Source organism: Lethenteron reissneri, chromosome 24 (genome assembly GCF_015708825.2).
Source record: "Lethenteron reissneri isolate LAM-NWPU_2019-01 chromosome 24, ASM1570882v1, whole genome shotgun sequence".
NCBI lineage: Eukaryota > Metazoa > Chordata > Hyperoartia > Petromyzontiformes > Petromyzontidae > Lethenteron > Lethenteron reissneri.
The window spans coordinates 16,538,188-16,561,825 of NC_083802.1; the positions used below are offsets into that span (position 1 = coordinate 16,538,188).

The 23,638-nt window shown below is 55.7% G+C and overlaps 1 protein-coding gene across 1 annotated transcript in view; it reads right to left on the reverse strand.

Annotated features, from left to right (window-relative positions):
• LOC133346677 (inactive cell surface hyaluronidase CEMIP2-like) overlaps positions 1 to 23,638 on the reverse strand; it is a 55,078-nt gene extending 31,440 nt beyond the window's left edge. Inside the window, exons 1-2 of the mRNA XM_061558462.1 lie at positions 23,169 to 23,638; positions 10,355 to 10,634 (exon numbers count right to left, since the gene is read on the reverse strand). Coding sequence (XP_061414446.1) covers positions 10,355 to 10,601 — 247 coding nt within the window. The 5' untranslated portion in view covers positions 10,602 to 10,634; positions 23,169 to 23,638. The remainder of the gene's footprint in view (positions 1 to 10,354; positions 10,635 to 23,168) is intronic.

Here is a 23,638-nt window from a genome sequence, read left to right on the forward strand (position 1 = left end):
GGGGGATCTTTGTCTTTTTTTTAATACAAATAACTAAATAAGTGTCACGTGGGGAGTGGAAGTGTAGCGGTCAGCACACTGCGCGAGGGATCCGGCGTCCCGGGTTCGATCTTCGCTCGCGGTCAACACAGACCAGCGACGATCATCTGAACCGGTCCTGGGCCTCCCTTAGGTCGACTCAGCCTCAACTGAGTACCTGGTGCTGCGAGAGATACAAAGGCGGCCGGGCGTGGTGTTGGCCACCCACAGCGCCGTGTGTCGTACCAGTACAAACGTCTGCGAAGGCTATACGAGGGGGGGATCTTTGCAGTACGATAGAACGCGCGCATTGTTGAATAAAAAATAACTTTAAAAGAAAAAAACTAAATTGCCGCAGCATCCAGCGACAGCAAAAAAGATATTGAAAAAAAACCAGAAAGAAAATAATTCCCATCCATCATTCACAATTCTTCCCATAAATAGGCAAGTTCCCAACTCTCTCCCGAGTTCATGTCCGGGGAACTGAATAACAGGCACAGCGAGAGAGAGAGAGAGAGAAAAACAACCCTTTTAAAGGTCCAGGTTCAGCTGCGTACGCGACAAAATTCATTCCCCTTCTCGCACTCCGCGCTCGCTCTCAATTGCGTAAGCGCAGATCCGCAGGCCGGCACGACTGCCGCTCATACATTTCGGCATGCCAACAACAGAACAATGCACGAGTGTGTGTGTGTATATATACTGGCACGTGATAAAACACATACACAACTCTGGCTCGACAACGCGCATTCCCCTCCCACCACACCCAAAGTAATAATTTGAAAGAAATCAAGAAAAAACAACACAACCCGTAACATCTGCAATAACTTCACACGCGGGAAGCCGACCTCGGATTGCTGGTGCCAAAGAGGCGCTCTCCGCAGGAGCACGCGCGCCACGCCCGATTTCCTCCTCCTCGGGATGTTCATCATTCCCACGGGCGCGTTACTTGGAACAACGGCGGCATCAGAGCACAACGCGCACGGCAGCCTCCCCCCACCCCCCAGTGCGCCGATTGCCCTCAACGCCAAGACGCACCGGGAGACGAATCGCGTAACGAGACGGCTTCGTTCAAGAAACGCCCCAACCACCACCACCGCCACCACGGCCACCACGACTCGCCGGTAAGGTTCCACACCTTCACCAGTTCACGAGCGCTCAGCCAGCCGCTACACAACGCTCAGCAGCAACTCAAAGCCACCGCCGCCGAACTCGCGAGCGGCAGCCGTCAGCACTCGCCAGCGGCTACCGCCAGGAAATTTGAGCCGCTCGCCATAAATCACGACCGCTCACCATAGATTACGACCACCACTCACCAGTAAATAGACCACTCGCCAGCCAATCACAATCACTCACCAGCAATCGCCACCACTCACCAGCGCTCACCCGCACGCACCTGCAGCGCCCATCTAACGCGCTACCGCGTAGCGCACAGCCTCGACACAAAGATCACAGAGTCACACACGGAGGGGTGTGGGGGGGAAACTGCGAGGTCGCGGATTCAATTTCAAATGCAAGCCACAGTTCAGACACGGGCGCGTGCTCATTGCTACCGCCAGTGCCGCGACTGACCCAAAGAAGAAAAAAAATAAAGCAAAATAAATTTACAGTATTTTTAAAACCAAGCATAATCCAGCACGGCACGTGACAACAACAACAACACACGCCACGCGCACGCGCTCACGCGCCCCAGCAGAATGCTGCAGCCCCAATGCCGACGGTGCTGCCGAGTGGCCACGAGAGGTCGTTTGGTGGTTTTTGTTGTTGATTTTTTTGTTTGAGATGCAACCGAGGGACTCACCGACACTGCGACTCCACCGCTCGCGCGCCGTAAGACGACGACGACGATGTTGACGCGGACGATGAAGATGCGAGTCGAAGCAATTTGCTCTCTGCACAACGACGTGGCCGCCGATCGCCCGTCGTGCCTCTACAGCGACTAATTGAGCAGCTGAGTCGGAACGCTTCGCGTCGTCTTGTCCGCCACTCTCGCTCCGAGACGTCTCTCGTGAAGGTTGTGATGAGGTCGATGAGTTATTGAATTCTGCCGCGGCCGATGATTCTGCCTCTATTTATACAGAATCCGAATGGACCCCCCCCCTCACACTCCCCCCACTACACCCCCACCTTCTCCCTCCCTCCCTCCCTCCCCTCATCTCCTCCCTCACCTCCCCTCACTCCCCACCACGCCCCCACCCTCGTCCCCCCTCACCTTCCTCCAACCCTGACCGCTACCATCCGCAACCCCCTCGCCTGGCTCCCTCGCTCTCCCATCACCACCCCACCCCTTCCTCTCTCTCCCCCCCGCCGACACCGCCACCCCCCTCTCTCTCGGCGCAACCTTAAAATTGGCGGTCGTGTAAATAAATAAATAAGCTCTCAGCCACGCAAATCAAATGGAATGAAATAAAACAAGCGCTAACACACACACGCGCGCGCGCACACAGCCGTGGCCAGACGCCCTGAAATGTTTCCAAATTCTGACGCCGAGGAATGCGGATCCACATTGCCGGCGTTCTTCTGCAACACGCGACCTCGGCGCGCGTGGCGCAATCAAGAGTCCCCCGACCCTCTATCCCCTTCCTGACAAATAACCCACCCCACCCATCACAGCCACCCTCCAAACTCCCTGCAGATGCCCCGTAAAATTCCCAAGCAGACAGAATCACCTCCCAAACTCCCACCCCTCTTATCCATCCCCCCTCCCCCACTGTGGCAGCTCACACCCCGCTGCCCCCCCCCACCCCTCGTCCTTCATCTCTGGCTCCGCGCGTGCTCTCTGCTCGAGTCGTGCCTCGTGCGTTCTCGCGTGGGGGCGCTAAGCGCACGGAAGTCTTGCTGCAGCAGCAGCTGCAGTAGCGCTACTGATGTCGTTATCAGCATCGGAAAGGGTGCCGTTATCATCATCATCATCATCCTAGTAGAGTAATCAGCGTTACTTTTATCGTTATCAGCAGCAGCATCAGCAGCGGTGCCGTTATCACCATGATCATTATCCTAGTAGAGTAATCATCGTTACTTATGTCGTTATCAGCAGCAGCAGCATCAGCAGCGGTGCCGTTATCACCATGATCATCCCAGCAGAGTCATCAGCAGCATCGTTACTTCTATCGTTATTAGCAGCAGCTGCAACGGTGCCAGTAGATTCATCGTTGTTCATCAGCAGCATAAACGCCGCCCATCATAAAACAGCAGCAGTGGCAACAGGAGCAGCATCGCCATCATTTGCATTACCACTGCAGTGTCATTATCACATACACCAGTACCACCAGCACCATCAGCAGCAGTAGTGCCGACATAGGCAGCATTATTATCATCGGCACGAGCAGCAGTACCTTCAAAACCGTAATCCACCACTACCAGTAGCAGCAGCAGCAATGCTCCCTCCAATCATTATCGACAGCACCTTCGTCGGCATCAGGGGAGGCAGCAGTAACATCAGCAGCAGGAGCAGCATCAGCACTACCATCAACCACCATCAGCAGCATCATCAGCACGAGCCAACATCGCCGTCATCTAAGCGCCAAGTATTTGCTGCCGGCAGTTTGGTCACACGGGGTCTCAGCCCCGTGAGTGACTTTTCCTCGGTGAGTGCGCCACTTGTGGCCATCAAAGGCAGCGTGTGGTGTTTACAAATCGAGGAGCTCGAGTTTATGAACGCGTTACCTTCGGAGTACGATGGGTTGGTTGGACTTAAAAGTCAGGGTTTGATAAATGAAATTATAAATAGTGTATATTTGGTACTAATTTAGTGCTCTCTTGGAAAAAAAGATAAAATAGATATTGTAAGTGAAATGATGACAACTGCGATGATGATGATGATGATGAAAATGATGACGATCAATAAAAACAAAAAATTAAAATGATGAATACAATGTCGATCTAAGGGGCCCTTCTTTCTAATCTCAAGATAATAAAAACTATACATAGTCTTTGCCCTTTCAGGCAAGGATACAAGAGGTGTTAGAATATCCAATCACCAAATAGACACCCATTATCACAAGGCATCGAGTCTGCATTAACCACACCATGCTCGTGGTAAAACGTGGAAACAAACATGCGTTGATAATAACGAAACGGAGTGGCCTCCATCAGAGACAGCGGCCCTCTGTATGGTCTTGTCTCACGGGTGTCACGGCCAAAAGTCGATCGGCGCCGACACGGATGCGAACAACAAAGCGTTCGAATCGCTCGGGCCGGAGCAGTTAAACCGACGTGGAAATCCACGCGAACGACGACGCGATAACCAACGAGGACGCCGGGCAAGTTCCGACCACCACGACATCGGCTCGCGATCCCGACGACGCACGACCCGCCCACGACGACGCACGCTCACCGTGATCCCGCCCATCAATTCATTCACTCGACATAGATTCACCTGTGCGCGAGTGGCTCCACACGATGGAGGCGGCGCGCGCCAGGTCGCGCGCTGTGAGCGCGCGCGCGCGGTGCAGGTAGCGGAGCGCGAGCAGCACGAGACGCGGAGCCAGGAGGACCCCCGTACCTCCGCCACCGCCGCCACCGCCGCCGCGACCCCTCGGGGCGAGCCCGAGCCACGCGAGCCGCGCGAGTCGCGCCGCCGCGGCCGCGCCGATCACGCGGCCCCCGGCCCTGGCGCCGAACGCGTGGCCCCGCGGGAGCACGCGCAGCGACTCGCGCTCCCCGAGGGCTCGCGAGAGCACGAGGCGAGCGAGGCGCACGAGGCGCGCGCGCTTCTCGTCCAGAGCCGCGCCAAGTCCTCCTCCCTCCCCTTCTACTCCTCTTCCTCGTCCTCCTCCTACTCCTCCTTCTCCTCCTCGTCCTCCCGAACCGGGATTTCGTCCTCCAGCTCTATCTGCTCCTCCCGTTCCCCTCCCTGCTCCGCGCTGCCCCCCTTCTTCCCCTGCTCCGTCAACTACCCGGGCTTCACCAACCACTCCTACTCGTCGATGGTCTCCTCCACCTCGCCTTCCTTCTCCTCCCCCTCTTCCTGCTCGATCGTCTTCTCGTCCTTCACCAAGCGCCTCTCCTCCCGCTTGATGACCTCCTCGCCCTCCTCTGTCTTGTCTTTCTCCTTCGCCATGAGTTTCTCGTCTTTCGCCATCCACCCCTCCTCGATGCCCTGCGCCCGCTGGGCCCCCTCTTCCTCCTTGGTAGCCTCCTGCTGCCCCACCTCCTCCTACGCCTCGTCTTCCGTCGTCTCTATCACCCACTCTGCCGCCATCAACCACGCCGCCTCCTCCTGCTGCCCGTCCTCCTTCCGCTTGTCCTCCCCCCTTCTTCGTCTGGATCACTCGTGCCTCCACCTTACCGCCGTCTCGTATTCCTCCGTCTCCTCCAACATTGCCCACTCTTCCTCCGACAGCCACCACGCCTCCTCCTCCTACCCTCTTTGCAGCGATCACCCTCGACTCCACCATTCCACCGCCCACTCTCACTCCGCCGCTCACTCTCCCTGCGATGATCACTCGCCCTCCCACATTTCCACCGCCTCCTCCTAATCCTCCACCCACGTTTCCGACTCCTCGTCCTCCATCGGCAACTCCTCCACCATTCGTATCTATTCCTCCAGCAGAGATCACTCTTCTTGCAACGCCCACGCCTCCACCCACACCTCCTCTGCCTTCTCGTCCATCACTCGTGGATCGACCACCCGCCGAGATGACTCGTGCAGCCACTCCAAGTTTGCCGTCTGCGTGGCTTCCTCCTCCGCCAGAAACTCCTCCTGCAGGGGCCGCTGAGCCTGCTCGTACTCTTTCCTCGTTGCGTTCTTCTCGACCTCCGTAAGCCACTCCGCGTCCCAACTCTCCTCCTGCTCCTCTCACGACCACGACCACCGCGCGTTCTCCTCCCCCTCCACGAACCACATCTCCCACTCTTCCTCTTGAGTTTAGACCTACTCGTCCACTACTCACTCTTCCTGCCAATCGTATTCTGTATCCTCCTAAAGCACCATCGACGTGTCCCCATCCTGCTCCTCCTACCACTCCTCCTCCTCCTCTTCTCAACAACCTTCCGTCTCCACCGCCGCCGGTTCCACCTCTTCCGCCGGCGAATTCCACCCGCGCCGTTCGCCTCCCCGTCCACGAGGCGACGGGAGCCGACCTCTCGACCCTGGCGGCGAGCGCCGTGGAGGAATTCCTCCACCAAGAGTCTCGCGACGCGTCGCCTTCGTCTTCGTCCCCTGCCCCGCGTCGTGACCTCGCGCGGCCTTCGCCAAGAAGCCGCGGCCGCTGCGCGTGTCCCCGGGTCGAGACGCCTCCATCGGAGGCGTCGTGGGCTGCGGGGTTGGAGAGGAGTTGCACGGGAAGGAGTTGGGCGGGAAGGGCGGGTGCCGAGAGGATGGGTAAGACGGAGAGCGGTTCACTCAAACTTGAACCGGGAGGTGGGTGGAGGAAAAGGAGGGTGGATGGATGCGATGGAGAGCTGGTGCGGCGATGCAGGAAGGAGTTACTCGCCACTCGATCGTCAACAACAGTGGCTTCAAGGAAGAGTTGACATCTGACAGCGAACTTCATGCTCACAATGTGGCCACGAGTTAATTGATGAAGAAGCAGGAGTCGGGCAGCAGAAGATCGACATAGCGGGAGAGGAGGAGTTGGGCGGTGATGGTTTTTGGGAACTTCCTTCATGCGGAGGTGGAGGGGGAAGGGCATCGTGAACGACGCACGACGCCTCGTTAAGAAGGAAACACGTGGCTCTCTGGAGGCAACGGCGATGATAGAAGACAGAGAACGAAGATGGAAAAATAAACGGAGGGAGGCGGGCGGGCGCCGATCTTCCGTGGCTGCTGGAGGAGCCGGGGTTCATGCCGTAGTTCATGCCGTAGTTCATGCCGGGTTCATGCCGGGTTCATGCTGCGTCGCCTCCCCCGGGGGTCGCCGACTCCTCCACGCGCGATCCCCGCCAGCGCTCGGCGCAGAGACGACACCGCACAGCGCTGAGCTGCGTTCCCGTCCGACTGCGTTACCATTTGATGTCACGTATCGATGTGGGTCAGCGTTACAATTAGTTCCCAGAACTATGAAATCTCACCCAGGCTGTGTCGGAAATTGGGGTTTTATTCGACCATACTTCACCACGCCGGTCGGTGCGCGTTTGTTTAAGATATCGCTCGCCACTGAAATCAGGCCGTCGGGTTTAAGAACGCAGCGCACTCACCACTGCACCACCGCAGCACCGCCAAGGCAATCGATATCAACCGATGCATCGTTGACACCCAGCGATTGAAAAATGCGCAGTGCCTGGAAAGAAGCACGCTTCGGCACGCAAATGCGGCGGACGCGGCCCGGCGTTCCCCTTTGTGCCGTGAGACCCCGCACGCCTGCGCGGGGACTTGAGTTCACGCGAGGCCGCGGTTGATCGAGACATGCGTTTCATTCCGAGGGCGTTTCATTCCGCGAGGGGTCGTGCAGCCGCCACGGGCGGTCCATGCGAGGGTGAGGGCAGGATGCTCCCCGAGAAAGATGTCACGGACTCACACCAGCTCCCACGCTCGCGCAGTGGCACCAACACAACACAAAATTACTTCCTTCTACACCTCCCAAATACTCACCCTTACACCCGCCCGCATGCCAACAGGACCATTACAATAACCATTGCCTCCTTCGTACCCCCCAAACACTCACCCCTCAAATACTCACCCCCCAAACACTCACCCCCCAAACACTCACCCCCCAAACACTCACCCCCCAAACACTCACCCCCCAAAACACTCAACCCCAAAACACTCAACCCCCAAACACTCACCCCCCCGAACACTCACCCCCACTCACCCACCCACCCACCCATCTCTCCCTCGCCCCCCCCCCTCCTCCCTGCCTCCATCCCACTACCCCGACCTGCCTCGCTCGCTCAACGTGGGCACCGTGACCTGTGCCCGTGGACTTTTTTCGTTTCGTTTTTTTCGTTTCGCCAAAAAGGGCAGTTTAACACGCAGGCTTTCGCGACCAATTTCATCCATAATAGAGGAGGGGGGGGGGGTTTGGGGGGGGGTTTGGGGGGGGGGGTTAGATCACAGCTGCAACAGTCGCGACATTGAATTCTCGTCGTGTCTACGCGGCAGGGCCTCGCCGACTCTCACGACTCTTTCGTTTCCAGCGCGAGGGACGCGCGTCCAGATGTTTGGCTCACGTCCCCTTAACGACGTCGTTGAGTCCTTTTTCAAAATTGTATTTCATCGGATTCTTTCGCGAGGAGGAAGGAAGAAAACGATCGGAAACCCCAGGGAGAAAGTCCAGAGCCACGCTACATACGTGGCTCCTGGGGGTGGGGGTGGTGACAACTCAACAGCGGCGTGACCTGGCCAAGTCTTGCCACGCGTGACCACATTCCTACATGGCCTCGCAAGCCCTCGTTGGCAGTAGCGTAACGAGCGTGGGGGGCAGGGGTTGCCTTGCCCCCCGCCCCCCTCCCCTTGGTGGCCAAAGCTACGAGTTGGGGGGGGGGTCCCTTGACCATGAGATTTGTTTGCAACGATATTGGGGTCCCACCTGAGCGACTGCCGCTCCCCCTGAGCTGATGACGTGGCTACCACGCCACTGCCGAGGTGGCGGCGGTCCTCGTGTCTAATTACGAAGCGGCGATTGACTGAGCACGTGAGTCGTTGAGAAAGTGAGCGACGTGGTCGTGCAGGAGCCACGTGGGGACACGCTGAGCTCTCATCTTTATTTTTATTTTTTTGCCAGAGCGGGGGCTCCACCGTCTGGTCGGATGAGCGGCTGGTGAGATGGTGAGAGAGCTCCCGTTGCTCGCTGGGTCAGAATAATGTTGAGTCGCGTGTGTGTGTGTCGGTGCGTGCGTGCACCTGGGCCTGTGGGGAGCGGTGGCGGAGCGGTTAGCGCTGCGCTGCTGCGCCTACGAACCCGGCCACAGGAGTTCGAATCCCGCTGACAGTGACGATTATCTGAAACGCTCCTGAGCCTCCCCCTAGGTCGACTCAGCCTCAAATGAGTACCTGGTGCTGTGTGTAAACATCGTCATTGGGGGAGACAAAGGCGGTCGGGAATGGTTGCTGGCCACCACACCCCCTCGTGTGCCGTGTGCGGTCTTCGCAGGTGCTACTCGCTAACATAACTTGCCCCAACAGTCCGTTGAGGCTATACGGGGGATCTTTGTATTTGCACCTGGCTCACGCGCGGTCGTGGGGAGCGGTAGTGTCGTGGTTAGCGCACTGTCCATGGCGTGTGTGTTCAACGTCTGACTTGTTCTCACGAGCGCAGGGCGTTCGTAAAACCCAAAAGCCGCAGTACAACAAACATCGACACAGAGCCCCTTCAGAGCTATGAAGGGAGCTATGAGTAGGGGCTGTGTGTATGGGGGCTGTGTGTGGGGGCTGTGTGTTGGGGCTATGAGTAGGGGCTGTGTGTTGGGGCTATGAGTATTGGCTATGAGTAGGGGCTGTGTGTATGGAGGCTGTGTGTGGGGGCTGTGTTGGGGCTGTGTGTGGGGCTGTGTGTGGGGGCTGTGTATGGGGGCTATGAGTAGGGGCTATGAGTAGGGGCTATGAGTAGGGGATATGTGTATAGGGGCTATGTGTAGGGGGCTATGAGTAGGGGCTATGAGTGGGGGCTATGAGTGGGGCTATGAGTAGGGGCTATGAGTAGGGGCTATGAGTAGGGGCTATGAGTAGGGGCTATGTGTATGGGCTATGTGTTGGGGCTATGAGCAGGGGCTATGAGTAGGGGCTATGAGTAGGGGCTATGAGTAGGGGCTATGAGTAGGGGCTATGAGTAGGGGCTATGTGTGGGGCTATGTGTATAGGGGCTATGAGTAGGGGCTATGAGTAGGGGCTATGAGTAGGGGGCTATGAGTAGGGCTATGAGTGGGGGCTATGAGTATGGGCTATGAGTATGGGGCTATGACTATGGGGCTATGAGTATGGGCTATGAGTAGGGGCTATGAGTATGGGCTATGAGTAGGGGCTATGTGTATGGGGCTATGAGTATGGGCTATGAGTAGGGGCTATGTATCGGAATCCAGGCGGCGGGCGCGTCTGTTAACGTCGCTTTCCTGACCTACGACGACCTCGCCACACGAGTTCACCTTCAATCGTCGAGTGAAGAAGCGCACCGCGTAACGCAGAGCCGAGTCGCGTGGCGTCAAACGCCGCGACGGGGTCAACGGGGTCAAGGGGTCAAGGGGTTCAAGGGGTCAACGGGGTCAAGGGGTCAACGCCGCGCGTTACATTTAGCGTCGAATCACCTTCGGGTCAACTCCGGTCGCGTCGCTCGTTGAGTTGAGCGCAATTTAAATATATAAAGAGATTGTATATATACAACAACAACAACAGCAACAAACACACATCGAGTGGCGTCGAGCTCACGCGGAGCGCCACCCGGGCCGCGCGGGTGTCGCTCACCGTCGGCAGGGAAGAGGCGGGGAGCGCCGTCGGTCGGCGCGGCGCCGCCGTCTCCGCCGCCGTGCGTCGAGACGACCGCGGCGACGATCACGACGATGACGACGACGACGACGACGACCAGGGCGACGGCGGCGGCCAGGAGGAGGAGGACTTGGGGGGTGGTGGCGGTGGCGAGGAAGCGTCCGCACGGCGTCTCGCGCACCCAGCAGGCGCGGGTCGCGCGCTTCTCGTCGCGCTCCGTCCCCATCCCGAGGAGGAGCTCGGCAAGGTCCTTCCTTGCCTGGTGAAGTCACAACGACGTTGAGTCAGTTCCACTCTGAGCGCTGCGCTACGAACCCCGGGCGACGTGACGGGCAAACGCAATACCTGTTGGTGGACACGTGGGGTGCGAGGCTGCTTTGTGTGTGTGGATGAGTACGTGTGTGTGTGTGTGCGTGCTCGACAACAACACCTGCCCCAACAGTTTGTTAGGGCTATACGAGGGATATTTGTCTTTGTGTTGGGTCTGTGCGTGTGCAGGTGGGAGCTTGGGCGTGGTCTTAGCCACCCGTCCCCGTCGTGTGCTGTGCAGGCCTTCATAGGTGCACGCGGACAGCACTTGCCCCAACAGTATGTTAAGGCTATAAGGGGGATCTTTGTATTTGTATTTAAATGGATATGTCTACGTTAGTATGTGTGGGTGTGGGTAGCGGTAGTGTAGTAGTTGGCGCGCTGCGCTTTGAACTTGGCGACCCAGGTTAGCTTCCCGCACACGGCCAACACCAGTGACGATTATCTGAAATGGTACTGGGCATCCCCTAGGTCGACTCAGCCTCAAATTAGTATCTGGAGCGGTGTGAAAACGTCGTTATTGGGGGAGACAAAGGCGGCGGGGCGCGGTGCTGGCCACCCATCCCCTCATGTACCGTTCTGGCCTTCATAGGTGCTCGCTAACAGCACTTGCCCCACAAGTCTGTTCAGGCTATACTGGGGGATCTTTGTCTTTATTTGGTGGCGGTGGGTGGGTGGGCTCATTGATGGCTCCAGAGAACTGACTGTGGGTTGGGGGAGGGGTGTAACGGGGGTGCGACGGGGGGGGCGGCATGGGAGAGGTGGATAGAGAGGGGTGAGGGTGGACGCGGAGAGAAACGGGTGACTGGGGTGGATGTGTCGGCAGAAAACACATATATTATTAATGATGTAATGATAATAACAATCACGAAGACAGTGGCTCTTAGCCTGGGGGTGCCCTCTGCACCCCCTGGAGATGCGAGATGCCCTTTCTGGGGGTGCGAGACGTGGGCAGATTTTTTTAGAAGGTAAATCGTCGAAACACAAATTAAGCAACGGACAACGTCGGCTTTTTAAGTATTTACGAACGTTCTATTTTTTGTTGTAAACGATTGAGCACCAGGGCTTGAGCACCAAGTAGCAACACATTCTGCAGCCAAATGGGGTAATGTGATTTGTGCACGAAACGAATCGCAAATCGCGGCGATTATTCCGATGATCGTGCGTAACGTGTGGCAGGCGCTGTCAACACGCATCACTCGCATCTCACTCAGGTGCGCACGCACGGCACCGCACGTAGACACACGGCACCGCACGTAGACACATGGCATCGCACTACAGACACACACATCATCGCACGTAGACACACGGCATCGCACGTAGACACACATCATCACACGCAGACACACAGCATCGCACGTAGACACACAGCACCGCACGTACAGACACACACATCATCGCACGTAGACACACGGCACCGCACGTAGACACACAGCATCGCACGTAGACACACATCACCACACGTAGACACACTGCACCGCACGTAGACACACGCAGCATCGCACGTACAGACACACGCGGCACCGCACGTAGACACACAGCATCGCACGTAGACACACGGCATCGCACGTAGACACACGGCACCGCACGTAGACACACGGCACCACACGTAGACACACGGCACCACACGTAGACACACGGCACCGCACGTAGACACACGGCACCGCACGTAGACACACGGCACCACACGTAGACACACGGCATCGCACGTACAGACACACGGCACCACACGTAGACACACAGCACCACACGTAGACACACGGCACCGCACGTAGACACACGGCATCGCACGTAGACACACGGCACCACACGTAGACACACGGCATCGCACGTAGACACACGTAGCATCGCACGTAGACACACGGCACCGCACGTAGACACACGTAGCATCGCACGTAGACACACGTAGCATCGCACGTACAGACACACGCGGCACCGCACGTAGACACACGGCATCGCACGTAGACACACGTAGCATCGCACGTACAGACACACACAGCATCGCACGTACAGACACACACATCATCGCACGTAGACACACACAGCATCGCACGTACAGACACACAGCATCGCACGTAGACACACATCACCGCACGTAGACACACGGCATCGCACGTAGACACACGGCATCGCACGTACACACACGCAGCATCGCACGTACAGACACACACGGCATCGCACGTAGACACACGGCATCGCACGTACACACACGCAGCATCGCACGCACAGACACACACAGCATCGCACGTAGACACACAGCACCGCACGTAGACACACAGCATCGCACGTGTGGTACTGTGTACATGCGTACACGGACACACACCCAAAAACAAAGAGAGACAAACCACCACGAGCTTCCTCCCACATCGCCCACCTCTCCCCACATGCCGCACACACCAACCCTCAACTCCCCTCCACCTTCACTCGAACAAACTCTCCGTCCGCTCTCAGCTCACCCCCCAACTCACCTGCACCAAACGAAACTCACCAACACCACCCCCAACTCACCAACACCACCCCCAACCCACCAACACCACCCCCAACCCACCACCAGAACCACCCACTACTCACCAACTCACCAACACCACCCCCAACTCACCAACACCACCCACAACTCACCAACACCACCTCCAACTCACCCGCACTCCCCCACCCTCGACCCGCCCTCCCACCCGCCCCGCTACCCCCCACGGCTTCCAATTCCCAATCCCCAAGTCACGGAATTGGTTCCAGATCCGCAGCTGTAGGCGCAGCGGGGGCTGCGGAGATCCCAGGCCAGGATCGCGCAATCACCCACACGACACGCGAACGCGGCCGATGCGAACGGGCTCGCTGTGAACGCAACTCGTTCAGTCGTTCATTCGCGTCGTTCCTCCCGGTTTCATTCAAACGGAGTGCGTTGTCAATGCCCGTTCCCAGTTGCACCGTCGGTGCCTCGTCAGGAGAGACGCGAGTCCAGTCGGAACCCTCGCATCGCCAGCCATAGAACGGTCCGCGGAATGGGACATTACAGAACCGACTGCAAATAAATCATACTCTTGGGTTTTTTCGGTAAAGTCACGTCGGTAAAAAAAAATAGTAAAAATAATAACCCCCTCTCCCCCTTAACTTGTATTTTTTCTTGGATTTTCTGTTTGCACTTAGTCACATATTCACTTTAAGATGTTTTTTTGTTCATGTTTTTAGTTTGTTGCGGTTGCACCCGATTCAAGAGCCGAATGGCTCACAGGGCTATACCTAATAAATGAACTTGAACTTGAGCTAAGAGCTTGTCTCTTGGATGTTTCCTCACTTGATACAGTAAATCTAGCTGTGACGGTCCCACCTGATGACGGAGACTTGTGTTGCCTCCGAAACGTCGTGATTTATTATTTATTTCTATTATTATTTTTATTATTTATTTTCACCTCCGTGACTTTACAGAAAAAACCTTAGAGTATGAATCCGTGCAGTCACGAAAGCTTCAAATCTAGAATGCAAATAAATGCTCCAATAATTTCGATTTAAAGCTTTCGTGATTGCAGGGATTCATCTTCTTGGTTCTTTCGGTAAAGTCACGTAGAATGCAAATAATAAAATAATAAAAATAAAACATAATAAAATAATTCTCACGATGTTTCGGCCACAACGCAAGCAGCTGTCCTCAGGTGGAGAACAGGTCTGTCGAGAGTCTGAATGACACACCCCAGGCTTGGAGCGACTATTTAAGCTGGGATGGAGGGGGGGAAAGCGCCTTCCCCCCTCCACCTGAGGACGGCTGCTTGCGTTGTGGCCGAAACGTCGTGAGAATTATTTTATTATGTTTTATTTTTATTATTTTATTATTTCCATTCTACGTGACTTTACCGAAAGCTCCAAGAATTGTTTTCGCATTTGGCCACAAGTTGACCACGGTGCGGTTTTATGAATTAGAGTGGCGCAGACGCAGTTCAACGACTGTTTGAAGCTGCACAACCTGCGCAGCAGAGGCAACTATGCGGATGGTGGTCACCCATTCCCTACAAGTGCGCAGGCTAAAGCCCGCCTGGCTTCCGAGAAGCCGGCGACGAGGAGAGCGATTCGGGGCGATGCGCTCATTGGCGGCCGCTTGCATCTCCCACTCTTCGTCTCCGTCTCCCGTGGGGCTCGCGAGGGACTGCCTGCCGAGCGGGATACATATCTGGCCAGGGGTCTGGTTTGCTCCCCGGGAGCCAGTGGCGGTGATGGAGGTGCTGCTCGTGGTGACGGTAGTTGCGGTGGTGGTGATAATTGTGGTGGTGGCGGTGGTGATGGCCGGTCTAAGTGGTAATCGTGGTGGTGGTGGTGCCGGTCTAAGTGGTAATCGTGGTGGTGGTGCCAGTCTAAGTGGTAATCGTGGTGGTGGTGGTGCCGGTCTAAGTGGTAATCGTGGTGGTGGTGGTGGTGGTGCCGGTCTAAGTGGTAATCGTGGTTGTGGTGCCGGTCTAAGTGATAATTGTGGTGGTGGTGGTGCTATTGTTGGTGGTTGGCGGTCAGGGACCGCTCCCAGATGCAAGTTTCGGACTCGGAACATCCGAAATCTGAGTTGTTGACGGCCAATCTCAAAAGTAGTTTATGACACACAACGGCTGTCTCGACATTGCGGCTGTTCGGGGGGTCCGGGGGGGGGGGATCCGGGGGGGCGGGGGGTCGGTCCGGGGGGGGGCGTCGAGGGGGGTGAGTCAACCGCCCCCTTTAGGCCCCCACCCTTGCGTGCGCCTCTGCTGCTGCTAGCCGCGGTGTCATCTTAGCAGCACCCTGATCCCTTGGCCAGCTGCTGCTAAATTTAACACGCGGGGGGCCCCATGCCTGAGATGGTGGGAATGGAGTCAGTCGGCCCCGCGACCTTTATCCACCCGGCTGAAGCCTCGCCGAGTCTGTGGACGCGTTTTGTCGCGAGCGTCCTGCCTTGCCGTGGGGATGTGTGGCCACTCGCATCGACGAGAAGTTTGGCTTCGCGTATGGGAGGAAAGTTGGGAACCCGGAGAAAATCCACCACGCATTGGTGGGGGCGACAGTTTAAAGCTCCGCACAGATGAGTTCAAGAATCCATAGGCCGGACACCTCGCAGTCCAAGCCTCCCGCGCCTACCAATTACTGGCCAGGATGAAGTCCCTGCTTAGCGTGTAAGAATCTGACCAGATCGGACGCCTTAGGAGTGATTTGTGTATGCGCGTGTGCTTTGTGACCGTGTGCATGCGATGTCGTTGACTGTGTATGTATCTGCGTGTGAAAGTGAATGTGTCAGCGGTAGTGCGGCGGTTCGGGCGCTCCTCTACGAACACGGCGTCCCGAGTTCGATTCCCGCTCACGGCCAACATCGGTGACGAATATCGGAACCGGTCTTGGGCCTCCCCCCTCGGTCGACTCAGCCTCAAATGAATACCTGGCGCGGTGTGTAAACATCGCCACTCGGGAGATCAAAGGCAGCCAGGCGAGGTACCGGCCACCCAACCCCTCGTGTGCCGTGCCGGCTTTCATAGGTGCTCGCTAACAGCACTTGCCCCAACAGTCTGTTAAGCCTATACGGGGGATCTTTGTCTTTGTGTGTCAGTACTGACATCAGCCATGGTCAATCCACTGCTGGAGGAAGGCCTCCCCAAGCCTGCAACCATCTCTCACGACCCTGCGACTTATTGATCACCCAACACCCGCACACGCGTGGACGTCCACTGAGACGCGTTCCCTCCGTTGACTGCCACTCCCTAGCTGGTCTCGACCACCGGCGTCATCCCTTCCAGCCACCAGGTGCCCAGCCACATCCCACTAACTTTTGTCAACAGTCAAATGAAGAAAAATCAGTATCGTTTACGCGCACGGTAAATTATTACCGTGTGCGTAATAGTATTATTTGACAATGTACAAGATTTAGTCAAGTCGCTGCTGGGTGAAGGCCTCTGAATTATGTGTCGGCAACTGCTGGACCATACTTTTACCATGCTGGTCAGTTTGGGATGGTGAAGAGGTTCAGATCTCACTCGCCATAGCCAGGAATCGAGCTCAAGTCATTGCCGCAGTGCGCTCACCACTACGGCACCACCGCTCCCCCCCCCCCCCCTCCTCGAACGGAATTCACATTAAGAGATGAACCGGACGCGGGGATCGAACTCAGGTGGCAGGTTTTACGCAGCAAACTGCGCGCACCACTGCTGCCCCGTTCTGTATATTGATGGGCGCTTTAAAGGGCTGCGCGTGTATTTGAGCGGACGGAGCGGACGTTGCATATGCCACGTGGGTATCCCGCGGTGCACTTGCAAGTGCGTAAGTGGGTAACAAGTAACACGATATTTCCTTAGCGTGCATTTGCGTGAGTGCGCGCGAGTGTGTGCGTGAGCACGTGAGTGTGCGCGTGCGCGAGCGCGTGAGTGTGTGAGCTCGTGAGCGCGTGAGTGTGTGAGTGAGTGAGTGAGTGTGCGCGTGCGTGAGCGCGTGAGTGTGTGAGTGACAGCCTGTTGCGCGTGTGTGCACAAGTGTGTACGTGAGTGCGTGAGAGTGTGAGTGTGTGCGTGTGAATGCGTGAGTGTGCGCCTGGGTGAGTGCGCGCGTGTGTGTGTGCGTGTGAGTGTGTGAGTGTTTGAGAGTGTGAATGTGCGCGTGTGTGAGTGTGTGCGTGAGTGAGTGTGTGCGCGTGTGTGAGTGAGTGTGTGAGTGTGTACGTGAGTGCGTGAGTATGTGCGGAAGTGTGTGTGTGAGTGTGTGATTGTGTGAGTGAGTGTGTGAGTGTGTGTGTGTGAGTGAGTGACAGCCTGTCGCTCATAGAGCTATAGCAGAGCTCACGGGCTTGCTAGATATCACTGTGGGCCCAGCAGTGCTGCGTACACGTGCACGTACACCCCCTGTGTCAATCCACTGCTGGATGAGGCAGTGGATTGACAGCCCCCCACCCCTCCTGCCCACCCATGCCTGTGCAGATCGAAGCGGGATGATTTCCATCACCATCATCGTCATAATCACCATCATCATCATCATCACCATCATTGTCATCATCATTACCATCATCGTTATAATCTCCATCACCATCATCACCATCATCGTCATCATCACCATCATCACCATCATCGTCATCACCATCAAATGTTATGAGAACGATTGGCACTGCGGGTTGGTGAAGGCGCCGGGGAGCAGAGATGTTCTGTACGGCTCGTTTCTGCACCCCCGTCTCTCTGCTGCCCTACCGAGTCGTCTCACAGCAGCAGCAGCAGCCTGGCTGTGCTTGCCGACGGCCAGGGATGGAAATGAGAAGAAATGACCGGGGGAACTTTTTCACGATTCCCTCCACCCCCACGAGATCTGAGCACGAGGAGGGGGAGAAGGAGCTTCGCTCCGTGTGTGGCTCTCTGTGGGTCTCTGTGGGTGTCTGTGAGTCTCTGTGTGTCTGTGGGTCTCTGTGTCTCTGTGGGTCTCTGTGGGTCTCCGTGCGTGTCTGTGGGTCTCTGTGTGTATGTGGGTCTCTATGTATCTGTGGGTCTCTGTGTGTGTCTGTGGGTCTCCGTGTGTGTCTGTGGGTCTCCGTGTGTGTATGTGGGTCTCTGTGCGTGTCTGTGGGTTTCTGTGTGACTGTGGGTCTCTGCGCGTGTCTGTGGGTCTCTGCGCGTGTCTGTGTGTCTCTGTGCGTGGGTCTTTGTGTGTGTCTGTGGGTCTCTGCGCGTGTCTGTGGGTATCTGCGCGTGTCTGTGGGTCTCTGCGCGTGTCTGTGGGTCTCTGTGCGTGTCTGTGAGTTTCTGCGCGTGCCTGTGGGTCTCTGTGTGTGTCTGTGGGTCTCTGCGCGTGTCTGTGGGTCTCTGCGCGTGTCTGTGGGTCTCTGTGTGACTGTGGGTCTCTGCGCGTGTCTGTGAGTCTCTGCGCGTGTCTGTGTGTCTCTGTGCGTGGGTCTTTGTGTGTGTCTGTGGGTCTCTGCGCGTGTCTGTGGGTTTCTTTGTTATCCTCGGGGGTCTGTCTGTGAGCCGAGTAAATTTACAACAACAACAACAAAAGATGAATCCTTTATTCCTTCAGGAACGCAGCCACATGAGTTCAAATTTTCACTTCCCCCCACCCCTCCTCCACGGCGTTCCGGCTCATTTCCGCGACTGCCGACGGCTCCATCCAAACACTATCCAGGCTCAACCCCTGCTGAGCCTGGCGAGGTGTGGCGAGAACCGGGAACATTCCGGGCGATTGGTCATAGGCGCTCCCAAAAATAACAATAACTCATCCGAAATAGCGGCGAACCTTGACCCCTGACGGTAGTTCCAAACCCACGCGCGGCGCTCGCTTCATGCCACGCTCTTGCCGTTGCCACTCTTCTCCCCGCGTCTCCATTACAAGACAAAGATCCCCCGTATAGCCTTAGCAGACGTTCGGGGTCAAGTGCTGTTAGCGAGCACCTGCGAAGCCGGCACGTGACACGAGACGGGTGTGGAGGAGGGCGGTTGGGACGGCCAGCAGCACGAATCTTATTGAGATAATTTTAGGCTGAGTCGACCTAGCGGAGGCTCAGGACGGGTTAAATCAATCGCCACCAGTGTTGACCTTGAGTGTAAAACGGCATTCGGATCGCCGGGTTTCGTATGGCAACGCGCTAACCGCTGCACCACCGCTCCCCAAAGTGTGCATCACTCCCACACCCTCCCTCCCCTCCCCCATCAACCCTCCGCCACCCACCCCCCACATTGAGTGCGGAGTCCGCAGGGAGCTCCGCACTTGACCCCAACGCCAGTGAGGTGAGGTTAATTGCACAGCTTGCTAATTAATGGCCGTGTAATGATTCACACGGATGACGTGCTCGTGTATGTGAGCGGTACACGATTCGACGTGCGCGATTCTCAGTGCGAATCGATTCCGCGACTTTAACCTTCACGTAGAGATTCACAGTGGCACGAATCTCATTCAATAAATTCATTCCTTTATTCATTCTGGCAATTTATAATTCGTAGATGAGATCCCATTGAAACGATAGTAGTCAAAGTGTTTAAGGGAGACCGAGGATTGCTGGTACTGAATAGTTCATGACCATTCTCATCGGCCATGGTCAATGCACTGCTGGATGTTTGTTGAACTTCTTTCGCACCGTACGTAGCCAATCGTGCTCATCGGAGGTATGATGGGAAGGACAACAAACTATGGGTCTCTGTATGAGTCTATGGGTCTCTGTATGAGTCTATTGGTCTCTGTATGATTATGTGGGCCTCTGTGTGAGTCTGTTGTGTCTCTGTGTGAGTCTATGGGTCTATGTGTGAGTCTATGTGTCTCTGTGTGAATCTGTGGGTCTCTGTGTGAGTCTGTGGGTCTCTGTGAATCTATGGGTCTCTGTGTTAGTCTGTTGGTTGTGTCTCTGTGTGAGTCTATGGGTCTATGTGTGAGTCTATGTGTCTCTGTGTGAATCTGTGGGTCTCTGTGTGAGTCTGTGGGTCTCTGTGAATCTATGGGTCTCTGTGTTAGTCTGTTGGTTGTGTCTCTGTGTGAGTCTATGGGTCTATGTGTGAGTCTATGTGTCTCTGTGTGAATCTGTGGGTCTCTGTGTGAGTCTGTGGGTCTCTGTGTGAGTCTATGGTCTCTGTGTGAATCTGTGGGTCTCTGTGTGAGTCTGTGGGTCTCTGTGTTAGTCTGTTGGTCAGTCTAAGTCTATGGGTATCTGTGTAAGTATATGGGTCTCTGTGTGAGTCTATGCGTCTCTGTGTGAGTCTGTGGGTCTCTGTGTGAGTCTGTGGGTCTCTATATGAGTCTGTGGGTGTCTGTGAGTCTATGGGTCTCTGTGTGAGTCTATGCGTCTCTGTGTGTCTATGGGTCTCTGTGTGAGTATATGGTCTCTGTGTTAGTCTGCGGGTCTCTGTGTGAGTCTGTGGGTCTCTGTGTGAGTCTATGGGCCTCTGTGTGAGTCTGTGAGTCTCTGTGTGAGTCTATGTGTCTGTCTCTGTGTGAGTCTATGGTCTCTGTGTGAATCTGTGGGTCTCTGTGTGAGTCTGTGGGTCTCTGTGGGTCTATGGGTCTCTGTGTGAGTCTGTTGGTCAGTGTAAGTCTATAGGTCTCTGTGTGAGTATGTGGGTCTCTGTGTGAGTCTGTGGGTCTCTGTATGAGTCTATGGGTGTGCGTGAGTCTATGGGTCTCTGTGTGAGTCTATGCGTCTCTGTGTGTCTATGGGTTTCTGTGTGAGTCTATGGGTCTCTGTGTGAGTCTATTGTCTCTGTGTTAGTCTGTCGGTCTCTGTGTGAGTCTGTGGGTCTCTGTGTGAGTCTATGGGTCTCTGTGTGAGTATGTGGGTCTCTGTGTGAGTCTATGGGTCTCTGTGCTGAGTCTATGGTCCATGTGTGAATCTGTGGGTCTCTGTGTGAGTCTGTGGGTCTCTGTGGGTCTATGGGTCTCTGTGTGAGTCTGTTGGTCAGTATAAGTCTATGGGTCTCTGTATGAGTCTGTGGGTGTGTGTGAGTCTATGGGTCTCTGTATGAGTCTGTGGGTCTCTGTGTGAGTGTGGGTCTCTGTGTGAGTCTGTGGGTCTCTGTGTGAGTCTGTGGGTCTCTGTATGAGTCTGTGGGTGTCTGTGTGAGTCTGTGGGTCTCTGTGTGAGTCTATGGGTCTCTGTGTGAGTTTGTGTGTCTCTTCGTGAGCATATGGGTCTCTGTGTGAGTCTCTGTGTGTATGTATGTTGCACTTCTTTCGCACCGTACGTGGCCAACCGTGCTAATCCGAGGTGCAGGGGAACATTTGTCTCGGTGCTTACATCACGCACCTCCCGTTGTGACGCGCGTGTGGTGGTGCATCATGTCCCAATACCACGGCAATCATCATCATGAATTTCGATTTAAAGCTTTCGTGACTGCAGGGATTCATCTTCTTGGTTCTTTCTGTAAAGTCACGTAGAATGGAAATAATAAAATAATAAAAATAAAACATAATAAACGTCGTGAGAATTTATTTAATGTTTTATTTTTATTATTTTATTATTTCCATTCTACGTGACTTTACCGAAAGAACCAAGAAGATCATCATGAATTATTCTAAAATGACGCAATTCGGCAAGTCATTTATTCCATTTGAGGTTCACTCGGTTTTCCATCTCAGATCTCCATACATGCCAATGTTGTACACGGAGGTACGTGCCTATCCACTGCTGGGTGAAGGCTTCCGCCCCCTCGCCAAGGCGGTCACGATCGACAGCTTTGGTTGAATTCCGACCGCTGCTGCTTCAAATTTGGCTGTGGCTACTTAGGATTCCTGTCATGGCGTCGAATGATGATCTCGACGATGGCAATCATCATTATGACCATGAACGCGGCCGAGCCACAACCTCCACGCATCACCACCACCTCCAGCACCCCCAGTGGGGGGGGGGGGGGCAAAGGGGGGCAAGGGGGGGCAAGGGGGGGGGTATTAAGTGGGGGTAGAATTTTTCAGAACGTGTGGCCTGGTCGCTTTTGAACAAGAGCTATATAGTTCAGTGGGCCTTACTTAGGTCAAATAAAAGAAAATAGTTGAAGTGTCGTTAGCGAACGTCCAGAACGTCACACGAGACGTCAGCGTGGCCACTACCACACAATTCGCCTTGCCAGTGCCAATGTTTATGCGCAAAGACAAAACAACAATCTCCATGCTCAGAAGCTACCCATCACGCCCCCCCCCCCCCCCACAGATTTCACCAACCCGTACTGACCAGCGTGGTGAAATATGGTCAACTGAACCCGCACGGGAGGTTACACATCCAGCAGTGGCTTGACAAACGGGCTGTTGATGTACATTGCAGATTAAGGTGATGCCACGTGGTCGTTAATAAATACTTAATAGGCTTACAGTCAAATATTGCAAGGGCACGCACACGCGGTCAATGATTGTTCCGGTTCGGGAACGACAGTTCTTGTACAGGCACACGGCGGCTTGAAAATGCACGCGCGTGTACACACGTGCATGCGCACGCACACACGTGGACGCACGTGCGTCCACCTATCACACACAAGATCGGATAATTCAGTGTCCGAGTCATAATGATGATGATGATGCTCATGGTAGGGATGCTGGTGATTGTGTTAAGAACGCGACTGCTGTTGCTGCTGATGATGATTATTTGCTATGGATGTTGCTAATGCTGATTGTGATAATCATATCGATGCTGCTGCCGATGATGACGTTTGCTTTGGAAGCGGTTGCTGATAATGGAAATGATGATACTTCTGCTGCTGCTTATGTTTTTTGCTGTTGACTGCTGCTGATGATGAGTGTGCTACGAATACTGCAGCTACAAATGACGTCGATCATGGTAATGTCTACGAACGCGACGTCTGCTCGTTACTGATCGAGTCTCTCGTTCGGGTGGAACAACGTGACCGCGCGCACATTCATCGAGACAACAACAACAGCAGCAGCAGCAGCAACGATTACAACAACAACAACAGCAACAACAGCAACAGCAGACAGCTGTGACCCCCCCCCCCCCCGCGCCTTTCTCAGCTTGCGCCACGCATCCATAGTCATCATCGCGCACGCTGTGCGAATCTCGCGGTGCGAATCTCGCGCTCACCTTCTCAAAGGACTCGGCTCGGAGAAGATGACTCGACGCGTTCGGAGGCCGACGCGCGACGCTTGTGAGTTGACGGTAGCCGGCGCGGGGGGAGGGAGGGGGCGGTGGAGCGAGGGGAGGTGGAGAAGGAGGAGGTGGAACACAAGAGGGAGGAGGAGGAGGAAGAGATCGCGGCGGAGGGGAGGATAAAGCCGGGTGGCTTCAACCGCACAGGGCTGCTGTCTCTTCTCTCCGCAGATTTCCTTTCGACCGCGCTCCGCATTTATACACCCGCCCGCCCGCCCGCCTCGGTACGATCGCGATGACAGTGACGACGACGACGACGAGACGACGCGTCCGCGGTATTTATGACGTCGCGAGCGGAACGAGCGCGGAAGAGTCACGGGGGGGTCGCGACGCGTCCAGGAGACGGAACGACCCCGAAGCGCTCATCCTGGCGCCGCTCGATGCACTCGGCGCTCAGAAGACGC